At 47.1% G+C, this 13,589-nt stretch overlaps 1 protein-coding gene across 1 annotated transcript in view; it reads left to right on the forward strand.

The window, feature by feature from the left end:
* The window catches only part of stra6 (signaling receptor and transporter of retinol STRA6), a 124,111-nt gene that overhangs the window by 12,452 nt on the left and 98,070 nt on the right, over positions 1-13,589 (forward strand). The window contains exons 2-3 of the mRNA XM_045214917.1: positions 5,157-5,878; positions 9,912-9,978. Of these exons, the coding sequence (XP_045070852.1) occupies positions 5,790-5,878; positions 9,912-9,978 (156 nt within the window). The 5' untranslated portion in view covers positions 5,157-5,789. The remainder of the gene's footprint in view (positions 1-5,156; positions 5,879-9,911; positions 9,979-13,589) is intronic.

Genomic DNA, 13,589 nt, shown 5'->3' on the forward strand with positions numbered 1-13,589 from the left:
CACAGCGGACACACACAGCGGACACACACAGCGGACACACACAGCGGACACACACACACACGTACACACAGCGGACACACACAGCGGACACACACACACACACAGCGGACACACAGTGGACACACACAGTGGACACACACTGAGTACACACACACACACAGCGGACACATACAGCGGACACACACACACAGCGGACACACACACACACAGCGGACACACACAGCGGACACACACAGCGGACACACACACACACGTACACACAGTGGACACACACAGCGGACACACACACACACACAGCGGACACACAGCGGACACACACAGCGGACACACACAGAGTACACACACACACACAGCGGACACATACAGCGGACACACACACACAGCGGACACACACACACACACACAGCGGACACACACAGCGGACACACACAGCGGACACACACAGCGGACACACACAGCGGACACACAGCGGACACACACAGCGGACACACACAGCGGACACACACACACACACACACAGCGGACACACACAGCGGACACACACACAGGAGGTAGGTAACTGGCCTCTAAGTGTTACACAAACTCCAACTCCAGTACCCAACCGTGGATAGCTCCTTCTGGCACTTAGAGGCCAAACTCCAGTACCCAACCGTGGATAGCTCCTTCTGGCACTTAGAGGCCAAACTCCAGTACCCAACCGTGGATAGCTCCTTCTGGCACTTAGAGGCCAAACTCCAGTACCCAACCGTGGATAGCTCCTTCTGGCACTTAGAGGCCAAACTCCAGTACCCAACCGTGAAGTCCTTCTGGCACTTAGAGGCCAAACTCCAGTACCCAACCGTGGATAGCTCCTTCTGGCATTTAAAATCAACAAGATAGCTCCTTCTGGCACTTAGAGGCCAAACTCAGTACCCAACCGTGGATAGCTCCTTCTGGCATTAGAGGCCAAACTCCAGTCCCCAACCGTGGATAGCTCCTTCTGGCACTTAGAGGCCAAACTCAGTACCCCAACCGTGGATAGCTCCTTCTGGCACTTAGAGGCCAAACTCCAGTACCCAACCGTGGATAGCTCCTTCTGGCACTTAGAGGCCAAACTCCAGTACCCAACCGTGGATAGCTCCTTCTGGCACTTAGAGGCCAAACTCCAGTACCCAACCGTGGATAGCTCCTTCTGGCACTGGTTCAGAATCAAACACGCTGTTCTACATATTCCATTCAACATTTTCTATCACACCCTGGCTGTGTTCATTCGGCACCAAATGGAAGAAAATTAACTGAAACACGGAGGGACTAACTGAACATTATTCCAATAAGAACATAAGAACTGATTGTCCAATAAGAACTGATTTTTGGTTTATGTTGCATGCCTAATGAACACGACCAATGGCAGTGTTGCTGTGTTGTCTTGTCTTGTCTTGTTGTCATGGCAGTGTTGCTGTGTTGTCTTGTCTTGTCTTGTTGTCATGGCAGTGTTGCTGTGTTGTCTTGTCTTGTTGTCATGGAAGTGTTGCTGTGTTGTCTTGTCTTGTTGTCATGGCAGTGTTGCTGTGTTGTCTTGTCTTGTCTTGTTGTCATGGCAGTGTTGCTGTGTTGTCTTGTCTTGTTGTCATGGCAGTGTTGCTGTGTTGTCTTGTCTTGTCTTGTTGTCATGGCAGTGTTACTGTGTTGTCTTGTCTTGTTGTCATGGCAGTGTTGCTGTGTTGTCTTGTCTTGTCTTGTTGTCATGGCAGTGTTGCTGTGTTGTCTTGTCTTGTTGTCATGGCAGTGTTGCTGTGTTGTCTTGTCTTGTCTTGTTGTCATGGCAGTGTTGCTTTGTTGTCTCCCAAAATAAACACACTAGTCTTTTCCTACAACCACTGACTTTGCTGGTAAATACTTTGTTGAGGGAAAATGTATTTGCTACGATTGTGACATGTTGTTGTCTCACCTAGCTATCTTAAGATGAATCCATTGATTCGGGGGTATTCAACTGAGGGTAATGCAGGGGGTCAGCCAAAAAATACATAAATAATGTAAAGTGGAATTTTTTTTTCAATGTTTTAATGAATATCACAAGCAACAACAGAATAAACACATTTTAATTACATACCTACAGTACAAAAGAGGAGAATATCTTCTTTCTAATGATTTCTCAACTCCTAAAATTGAGCAAATTAAACTCATTGGAGCCAATTACATTCACTGGAGTAGCCTGAAGAGCCAACGTTGAATTGCTTTGAATTCAACATCAGGGATAAATGACCATTTGGATCAGGGAAGTTTCCTCTACAAGCCAGAATGTTGAATACAATTACATTTTAATGTACTTTACTGGTTGTCTGTACAGTTGGTCCTCTTGGTGGTAGGAGAGTGAGACAATATACCCCTTCCACCTCCAAGTCCAGAGGAAACATCCCCCTCCACCTCCAAGTCCAGAGGAAACATCCCCCTCCACCTCCAAGTCCAGAGGAAACATCCCCCTCCACCTCCAAGTCCAGAGGAAACATCCCCCTCCACCTCCAAGTCCAGAGGAAACATCCCCCTCCACCTCCAAGTCCAGAGGCAACATCCCCCTCCACCTCCAAGTCCAGAGGCAACATCCCCCTCCACCTCCAAGTCCAGAGGAAACATCCCCCTCCACCTCCAAGTCCAGAGGCAACATCCCCCTCCACCTCCAAGTCCAGAGGAAACATCCCCCTCCACCTCCAAGTCCAGAGGCAACATCCCCCTCCACCTCCAAGTCCAGAGGAAACATCCCCCTCCACCTCCAAGTCCAGAGGCAACATCCCCCTCCACCTCCAAGTCCAGAGGAAACATCCCCCTCCACCTCCAAGTCCAGAGGCAACATCCCCCTCCACCTCCAAGTCCAGAGGAAACATCCCCCTCCACCTCCAAGTCCAGAGGCAACATCCCCCTCCACCTCCAAGTCCAGAGGAAACATCCCCCTCCACCTCCAAGTCCAGAGGCAACATCCCCCTCCACCTCCAAGTCCAGAGGCAACATCCCCTCCACCTCCAAGTCCAGAGGAAACATCCCCCTCCACCTCCAAGTCCAGAGGCAACATCCCCCTCCACCTCCAAGTCCAGAGGAAACATCCCCCTCCACCTCCAAGTCCAGAGGCAACATCCCCCTCCACCTCCAAGTCCAGAGGAAACATCCCCCTCCACCTCCAAGTCCAGAGGCAACATCCCCTCCACCTCCAAGTCCAGAGGAAACATCCCCCTCCACCTCCAAGTCCAGAGGCAACATCCCCCTCCACCTCCAATAAATCAGTCTACTGTTTTCTTCTTTCTCTAAGAATTCTCCCTCAAATGATCTAAAATTAGCTACCAAAGTATTTCCCATCTTCTGCTGACCCTACCACACATTATACCTTCAAAACCTTTCATAGTTTCACAACAAACTGATTTGCAGAAAAATTGTCTAAAATTAGCAGCTTATTTGGTTGTTCCGTTGAACCTTAGTCTTTGTAATCCAATGTATTACAATGTACTTCACTTGTACACAGACTGCAGTGTGGCAACAAAAGCAACAGTCTTAATCTCAGTCAATTGGCAGGTAGCCTGGCGATTAGAGCGTTGGGAAAATAACCAAAAGGTTGATTGTTTAAATCCCTTTTCTGCCCTGAGCAAGGCAGTTTAACCCCCACAACAGCTGTTCCCCGGGCGCCGATAATGTGGACGTCGATTAAGGCAGCCCCCCCCCCCCACACCTCTCTGATCCAGAGGGGTTGGGTTAAATGTGGAAGACACATTTTGGTTGAATGCATTCAGTTGTGCAACTGACTAGGTGTCCCAATCAAAGTTTTTTGGGGGGGGCTATGGCTCAAAGGTCAGGTGGGTTATAAACATTCACCCTCTGAATGGGACAGATCCACAATCCATGTCTCAATCGTCTCAAGGCTTAAAAAATATTATTTAACCCGTCTCCTCTCCTTCATCTACAACTGATTGAAGAATTTAACAAGTGACATCAATAAGGGATCATAGCTTTCACCTGGATTCACCTGGTCAGTCTATGTCATGGAAAGAGCAGGTGTTCCTAATGTTTTTTTGTACTAAGTGTATGAGCCTGTATATAAACCTTTTTGTAAATGTTTATCTGGTGTAGATTAAGAACTGGGGACATTTAACCACAGACAGAGATGGAACTCTTCCTTGATGCTGAATGTGCAGAGTTACATGGTGAGGAGAGGTTGAGACCAGCTGGTGTGTGTGTGTGTGTGTGTGTGTGTGTGTGTGTGTGTGTGTGTGTGTGTGTGTGTGGTCTCAGGTTGTGCTGCCGTCTGCCACATTCCAGTTCGACTCCTCCAAGGAAACCTTACACAGGAAGGTAACCTTCCACAGGCAGGTAACCTTACACAGGCAGGTAACCTTACACAGGAAGGTAACCTTACACAGGAAGGTAACCTTCCACAGAGAGAGATAATGGCTCCGTCTGTGACGGAGGGAAACCCCTCAGTGTTAGTCATTAGTGATGTCACCATGGAACATTTAACTGACAGCATCAGCTGCCCACACAGTCCCAGTCAGGATGGGGTTTATAAATCTCGACTGTCTCGACTGTCTCTCTGTCATCGCTCCCTTCTCACTTCACCACAGATCCAATCCAGCTACAGGTCAGTAACATTCAGCCACAGCTCTACTCACAGGTCAGTAACCGGTCAGTAACAGGTAAATACATTTGGGTTGTATAGGGCTAGGGTTGCGAAATTCTGGTAACTTTTCCAAAATGTCTAGATTTTCCAGAAATCCTAGATTGGAAGATTCCTGAAATCAGGATGGAAAAAGCAGGAAATCTGGAATCCCCCAATCAGGATTTTCTGGAATTCTGCAAGCGTAGTTACAGGCACCTGTTGCTGCCCCTGTGGTCCATCAGGCAGGATGTATGAACTAGGAGATGGAAGGCAGTGATCTAAATACTGTGTTTTTAATGAACACTGATGTGATGTCCAGTATTAACCCAGCCCGGGCACACACACAGATGAAGTTTCTCTAACCTCACTAAGCTACAGGTGGGACAGAAGATTAGCTGCTGAAACTTTCTGTCCCTCCTCCCTCTCTCTCTCTCTCTCTCTCTCTCTCTCTCTCTCTCTCTCTCTCTCTCTCTCTCTCTCTCTCTCTCTCTCTCTCTCTCTCTCTCTCTCTCTCTCTCTCTCTCTCTCTCTCTCCCCCCAGTTTCCCAGTGTGGTTGGTAATCCTCGTCTGAAAAAAGCCTGTTGTGGCGTGGGACTGAGAAAAGGGGGTGAGATAGACAGACAGACGGACCCAGCCTGCAGTACGGAGCCGCAGCCTTGCAGCCAGGAGCCTCTCTGCCAGGACCCGTCACATCACTGTGCTGCAGCCGCACAGAGGAACCAGGCAGCTGAAGAGAGAGAGAGAGGGGAAAGAAAGAAAGAGAGTGGGAAAGAGAGGAGACCAAAGCACAGGGTACAAAGAGGGCACCACATCACATCACACCAGACAGAAACGCAACCACCACCACCAAACTTACGGAGAAACAACAAAACTTTTTCCCCTCTTGTCCTAAAGGGGACCTGAGCTGAGTTACACAGGACCTGATAGTTGGGTGAACAGCAGTGTTCTACTGTTCTAGAGCGTGTTCTAGAGTGATCCGAGAGTGTTTCGAGAGTTCCAAGTGTGTTCCAGAGTGTTCTAGACAGTGTTCTAGAATCGGACATAGGATCTGTGTGAACGAGAACCAGACAGCAGTGTTCTAGAATCGGACATAGGATCTGTGTGAACGAGAACCAGACAGCAGTGTTCTAGAATCGGACATAGGATCTGTGTGAACGAGAGCCAGACAGCAGGATGAGTGCCACTGAAGACTTAGCAAAGGACTACTATGATTACCCTGATTGGAACATGGAGAACGCTGTGCCTACCAAGGTCCCAGTTGAGTGAGTACTGTTAACTCTTATTATTCCAATTGCTCCAATCACTGTTGTTCCAAACACTGTTGTTTCATTGTTCTCTACGACTTGTTGTGGGTTTGTGAATGAATAGCAGTGAAATCCTCTTCCTAATAATTTGGTTAAATTAAAGTGTCCACCAAGGTCCCAGTCAAGTGAGTCCACACCATTAAATGACATCTCTATGGCAGTAACTTTATTATTCCATTCTGGATGACAAACCCATCTTTATTATTCCATTCTGGATGACAAACCCATCTTTATTATTCCATTCTGGATGACAAACCCATCTTTATTATTCCATTCTGGATGACAAACCCATCCTTGGATTTTTTACTTTTGTTGTTTCATTGTTCTCTTCGACTTGTTGTGTGGGTCAGTGATTTGAATATTGTTGAAATCTGCTTCATATACCCTTGGATAAATGTTTGAATCCTTCATTTGGACGGACTGCATCAATATGGTGAAGTCAAGTCAACAGTAGATGTGGCTGAAGCATTAATATCTCCATACAGTGGATTTGGCTGAAGCACTAATATCTCCAAACAGTGGATTTGGCTGAAGGACTAATATCTCCAAACAGTAGATGTGGCTGAAGCACTAATATCTCCATACAGTAGATTTGGCTGAAATATGAATATCTACAAACAGTAGATGTGGCTTAAGCCCTAATATCTCCCAACAATAGACGTGGCTGAAGCACTAATATCTCCATACAGTAGATGTGGCTGAAGCCCTAATATCTCCATACATTAGACATGGCTGAAGCCCTAATATCTCCATAGAGTAGACATGGCTTAAGCCCTAATATCTCCCAACAATAGACGTGGCTGAAGCACTAATATCTCCATACATTAGACATGGCTGAAGCCTGGAGGTGTTCAGTGTGATTAACTAATATCTCCATAGAGTAGACATGGCTGAAGCCCTAATATCTCCATACATTAGACATGGCTGAAGCCTGGAGGTGTTCAGTGTGCTTAACTAGTATCTCCATACAGTAGACATGGCTGAAGCCCTAATATCTCAATACATTAGACATGGCTGAAGCCTGAATATCTCCATACAGTAGACATGGCTGAAGCCCTAATATCTCCATACAGTAGACATGGCTGAAGCCCTAATATCTCCATAGAGTAGACATGGCTGAAGCCCTAATATCTCCATACAGTAGACATGGCTGAAGCCCTAATATCTCAATACATTAGACATGGCTGAAGCCCTAATATCTCCATACAGTAGATGTGGCTGAAGCCTGAATGTGTTCAGTGTGATTAACTAATATCTCCATAGAGTAGACATGGCTGAAGCCCTAATATCTCCATACAGTAGACATGGCTGAAGCCTGGAGGTGGTCAGTGTGATTAACTAGTATCTCCATACAGTAGACATGGCTGAAGCCCTAATATCTCAATACATTAGACATGGCTGAAGCCCTAATATCTCAGTACAGTAGACATGGCTGAAGCCTGAATGTGTTCAGTGTGATTAACTGGTATCTCCATAGAGTAGACATGGCTGAAGCCTGGAGGTGGTCAGTGTGATTAACTAGTATCTCCATACAGTAGATGTGGCTGAAGCCTGGAGGTGGTCAGTGTGATTAACTAGTATCTCCATACAGTAGATGTGGCTGAAGCCTGGAGGTGATTAACTAGTAAATGATGGACTAAACTAAATGTTACGTAAGTGTGCTTTTCTACGGATTCTCCAGTTCCAGTTGTGGCCAGACAGACCTTACAGAATAGGAAACTGTTTGAGTGTACATAAGATATGATGTTATTCAAGTCTTTTCAGTCTGATTATAGCTATGTTGTGTGAGCTTCTTTACTTTCACCCCTCGTTATGTTTTTACAATGTTTATCATGGAATGAGGGTGGCAAATACTTTTTACCTTCACTCCTTAGGCTTAATGTTTTCTGACTAGTCAAATGTCTGCAGCGTAATGTGGATTCCACTGCTGTTGTCCATGATGATGCTGTGATTTACTGAGACTAGTGGATGTAGTCCCCTGTAGCTCAGTTGTTAGAGCATGGCGCTTGCAACACCAGGGTTGTGGGTTCGATTCCCACGGGGGGCCAGTATGAAAACTGTATGCACTCACGAACTGTAAGTCGCTCTGGATAAGAGCGTCTGCTAAATGTATTCTGGCTGCATAAACACATCCACTTCAAAGGTCCTGTTGCTCTAGGTTTAGTAATGATCGTGTATGATAGGTTTAGTCACACTCAGATACATCGCTTGCTGTTTGGGGTTTTAGGCTGGGTTTCTTTGTGACATCTGCTGATGTAAAAAGGCTTTATAAATACATTTGATTGATAGTTTAGCTTAGTAACAGTCACTAGGTTTAGTAACACTCAGATCCTGATAGTTTAGCTTAGTAACAGTCACTAGGTTTAGTAACACTCAGATACTGATAGTTTAGCTTAGTAACAGTCACTAGGTTTAGTAACACTCAGATACTGATAGTTTAGCTTAGTAACAGTCACTAGGTTTAGTAACACTCAGATCCTGATAGTTTAGCTTAGTAACAGTCACTAGGTTTAGTAACACTCAGATCCTGATAGTTTAGCTTAGTAACAGTCACTAGGTTTAGTAACAGTCAGATCCTGATAGTTTAGCTTAGTAACAGTCACTAGGTTTAGTAACACTCAGATACTGATAGTTTAGCTTAGTAACAGTCACTAGGTTTAGTAACACTCAGATACTGATAGTTTAGCTTAGTAACAGTCACTAGGTTTAGTAACAGTCAGATCCTGATAGTTTAGCTTAGTAACAGTCACTAGGTTTAGTAACACTCAGATCCTGATAGTTTAGCTTAGTAACAGTCACTAGGTTTAGTAACAGTCAGATACTGATAGTTTAGCTTAGTAAGAGTCACTAGGTTTAGTAACACTCAGATACTGATAGTTTAGCTTAGTAACAGTCACTAGGTTTAGTAACACTCAGATCCTGATAGTTTAGCTTAGTAACAGTCACTAGGTTTAGTAACAGTCAGATCCTGATAGTTTAGCTTAGTAACAGTCACTAGGTTTAGTAACACTCAGATCCTGCAGCACCTCAGTCAGTCTGTCAGCCATTCCTCCCTGCTCTGGCAGGCCTGGGTCTTATTCATTAGGCACAAATGAAAAAAAAAAAACTGACTAGGAGAGACCGCCTGAACTTGTCCAATAAGAATAGCAAATTTTTCATTTCAGTTGCAAAATATGTTGCTATGCTGTGTCCTAATGAATATGACCCTGTAGGCCTACATATCACTCACAATATATCCCTGGGATTCCCTGCTAGCATTACTGCTAGCATATCGGCTAGCATTAGCTTACTATGAGGCCCAGTAAGGCCTATCTATCCCACCATTACTGCTAGCATATCGGCTAGCATTAGCTTACTATGAGGCCCAGTAAGGCCTATCAATCCCACCATTACTGCTAGCATATCGGCTAGCATTACTGCTATGGTAGCTTTACTATGAAGCCTAGTACTGCTGGCTTTACTATGTGGCCCAGTAATGCCAAAGATGTTCTAGTATATTCCTCTCTGACCTTTCCCAAGCAATAGCATTAACGCTACAGTACCCATTCTATGAAGCATTATAGTATTACCATGAAGCATTATAGTATTACTATGAAGCATTATAGCATTACTATGAAGCATTATAGCATTACTATGAAGCATTATATAATTACCATGAAGCATTATAGTATTACTTTGAAGCATTGTAGCATTACCATGACGCATTATAGCATTACTATGAAGCATTATAGCGTTGCAGAGAAGCATTATAGTATTACTATGAAGCATTGTAGGATTACTATTAAGCCTTATAGCATTACCATCAAGCATTATAGCATTACCATGAAGAATTGTAGGATTACTATTAAGCCTTATAGCATTACCATCAAGCATTATAGCATTACTATGAAGAATTATAGCATTATCATGAAGCATTACATTATATACAGCTGTACTAGAACTACAGTACCCATAATGCATTGTTTCTGTGTTTGTGAATGTTACTTTGCAGAGTAATCCCACCATGTGACCCTACAGCTGACGATAGACTCTACCACATCTGCATCTCTGCCATATCTGTAAGTCCATTATGTACTACAGTACCCATAATTCTCTGTTGCCTGTAAGTCCATGATGTACTACAGTACCCATAATTCTCTGTTGTCTGTAAGTCCATGATGTACTACAGTACCCATAATTCTCTGTTGTCTGTAAGTCCATGATGTACTACAGTACCCATAATTCTCTGTTGTGCCAGGCGTACACTACACGACTTTCAAAATGTTAACATCGTATTCAACAACTAGTTTTTTTGTCTTGCCAATGTAGTGGTGCCCAGACTAAACTATCTGGTACAGACTGGGATAACACACTACAGGATTCTGCACTTGGTCGTGATGATTCTCGATACCACGCCGTCTCGCAAAAACTATGATGTGATTAGATTGTTCATGTAGCTACAAACTCAAAACGGCGTAATAAAGTTTTCTGTCAGACATTCATGCTTCCCATACAGCGTTGAAATATCTAGCCAACATTTTGAATTTAATAACATTGTTTGTGAACTTCAGAGCTCTAACAATTTGACACCAAAAATATCGGGACGTCTGGGACCGCTCAAAGACGGGATCGGTAGCCCTCAGATTGTGTCTCTGACGAGCATCGTGACGACCGTGCGTCCCATGATTCTGTCTCCGATGTCAAAAACTTGTCTGGGAAAGCTAAATCAGGCCCAAAATCATGTAGTGTACCCCCGGCTTTAGTGTCCTCTCATATCTGAGTCAGTCCTACCTCTCTCTAGTCTAGCTTTAAACCTTACTGGTCTGGCTCTGCCCACCTCAACCTGTTATGGCTCTGCCCACCTCAACCTGACTGGTCTGGCTCTGCCCACCTCAACCTGTTATGGCTCTGCCCACCTCAACCTGTTATGGCTCTGCCCACCTCAACCTGTTATGGCTCTGTCCACCTCAACCTGTTATGGCTCTGCCCACCTCAACCTGTTATGGCTCTGCCCACCTCAACCTGTTATGGCTCTGCCCACCTCAACCTGTTATGGCTCTGCCCACCTCAACCTGTTATGGCTCTGCCCACCTCAACCTGTTATGGCTCTGCCCACCTCAACCTGTTATGGCTCTGCCCACCTCAACCTGTTATGGCTCTGCCCACCTCAACCTGTTATGGCTCTGCCCACCTCAACCTGTTATGGCTCTGCCCACCTCAACCTGTTATGGCTCTGCCCACCTCAACCTGTTATGGCTCTGCCCACCTCAACCTGTTATGGCTCTGCCCACCTCAACCTGTTATGGCTCTGCCCACCTCAACCTGTTATGGCTCTGCCCACCTCAACCTGACTGGTCTGGCTCTGCCCACCTCAACCTGTTATGGCTCTGCCCACCTCAACCTGTTATGGCTCTGCCCACCTCAACCTGTTATGGCTCTGTCCACCTCAACCTGTTATGGCTCTGTCCACCTCAACCTGTTATGGCTCTGCCCACCTCAACCTGTTATGGCTCTGCCCACCTCAACCTGTTATGGCTCTGCCCACCTCAACCTGACTGGTCTGGCTCTGCCCACCTCAACCTGTTATGGCTCTGCCCACCTCAACCTGTTATGGCTCTGCCCACCTCAACCTGTTATGGCTCTGCCCACCTCAACCTGTTATGGCTCTGCCCACCTCAACCTGTTATGGCTCTGCCCACCTCAACCTGACTGGTCTGGCTCTGCCCACCTCAACCTGTTATGGCTCTGCCCACCTCAACCTGTTATGGCTCTGCCCACCTCAACCTGTTATGGCTCTGTCCACCTCAACCTGTTATGGCTCTGCCCACCTCAACCTGACTGGTCTGGCTCTGCCCACCTCAACCTGTTATGGCTCTGTCCACCTCAACCTGTTATGGCTCTGCCCACCTCAACCTGTTATGGCTCTGCCCACCTCAACCTGTTATGGCTCTGCCCACCTCAACCTGACTGGTCTGGCTCTGCCCACCTCAACCTGTTATGGCTCTGCCCACCTCAACCTGTTATGGCTCTGCCCACCTCAACCTGTTATGGCTCTGCCCACCTCAACCTGTTATGGCTCTGCCCACCTCAACCTGTTATGGCTCTGCCCACCTCAACCTGTTATGGCTCTGCCCACCTCAACCTGTTATGGCTCTGCCCACCTCAACCTGTTATGGCTCTGCCCACCTCAACCTGTTATGGCTCTGCCCACCTCAACCTGTTATGGCTCTGCCCACCTCAACCTGACTGGTCTGGCTCTGCCCACCTCAACCTGTTATGGCTCTGCCCACCTCAACCTGTTATGGCTCTGCCCACCTCAACCTGTTATGGCTCTGCCCACCTCAACCTGACTGGTCTGGCTCTGCCCACCTCAACCTGTTATGGCTCTGCCCACCTCAACCTGTTATGGCTCTGCCCACCTCAACCTGTTATGGCTCTGCCCACCTCAACCTGTTATGGCTCTGCCCACCTCAACCTGTTATGGCTCTGCCCACCTCAACCTGTTATGGCTCTGCCCACCTCAACCTGTTATGGCTCTGCCCACCTCAACCTGTTATGGCTCTGCCCACCTCAACCTGTTATGGCTCTGCCCACCTCAACCTGTTATGGCTCTGCCCACCTCAACCTGTTATGGCTCTGCCCACCTCAACCTGTTATGGCTCTGCCCACCTCAACCTGTTATGGCTCTGCCCACCTCAACCTGTTATGGCTCTGCCCACCTCAACCTGTTATGGCTCTGCCCACCTCAACCTGTTATGGCTCTGCCCACCTCAACCTGTTATGGCTCTGCCCACCTCAACCTGTTATGGCTCTGTCCACCTCAACCTGTTATGGCTCTGCCCACCTCAACCTGTTATGGCTCTGTCCACCTCAACCTGACTGGTATGGTTCTGTCCACCTCAACCTGTTATGGCTCTGTCCACCTCAACCTGTTATGGCTCTGCCCACCTCAACCTGTTATGGCTCTGTCCACCTCAACCTGACTGGTCTGGCTCTGTCCACCTCAACCTGTTATGGCTCTGCCCACCTCAACCTGTTATGGCTCTGTCCACCTCAACCTGTTATGGCTCTGCCCACCTCAACCTGTTATGGCTCTGCCCACCTCAACCTGTTATGGCTCTGCCCACCTCAACCTGTTATGGCTCTGCCCACCTCAACCTGTTATGGCTCTGCCCACCTCAACCTGTTATGGCTCTGCCCACCTCAACCTGTTATGGCTCTGCCCACCTCAACCTGTTATGGCTCTGTCCACCTCAACCTGTTATGGCTCTGCCCACCTCAACCTGTTATGGCTCTGCCCACCTCAACCTGTTATGGCTCTGCCCACCTCAACCTGTTATGGCTCTGCCCACCTCAACCTGTTATGGCTCTGCCCACCTCAACCTGTTATGGCTCTGCCCACCTCAACCTGTTATGGCTCTGCCCACCTCAACCTGTTATGGCTCTGCCCACCTCAACCTGTTATGGCTCTGCCCACCTCAACCTGTTATGGCTCTGCCCACCTCAACCTGTTATGGCTCTGCCCACCTCAACCTGTTATGGCTCTGCCCACCTCAACCTGTTATGGCTCTGCCACCTCAACCTGTTATGGCTCTGCCCACCTCAACCTGTTATGGTTCTGTCCACCTCAACCTGTTATGGCTCTGTCCACCTCAACCTGTTATGGCTCTGCCCACCTCAACCTGTTATG

This window comes from Coregonus clupeaformis, unplaced genomic scaffold, assembly GCF_020615455.1.
Source record: "Coregonus clupeaformis isolate EN_2021a unplaced genomic scaffold, ASM2061545v1 scaf0337, whole genome shotgun sequence".
Taxonomy (NCBI): domain Eukaryota; kingdom Metazoa; phylum Chordata; class Actinopteri; order Salmoniformes; family Salmonidae; genus Coregonus; species Coregonus clupeaformis.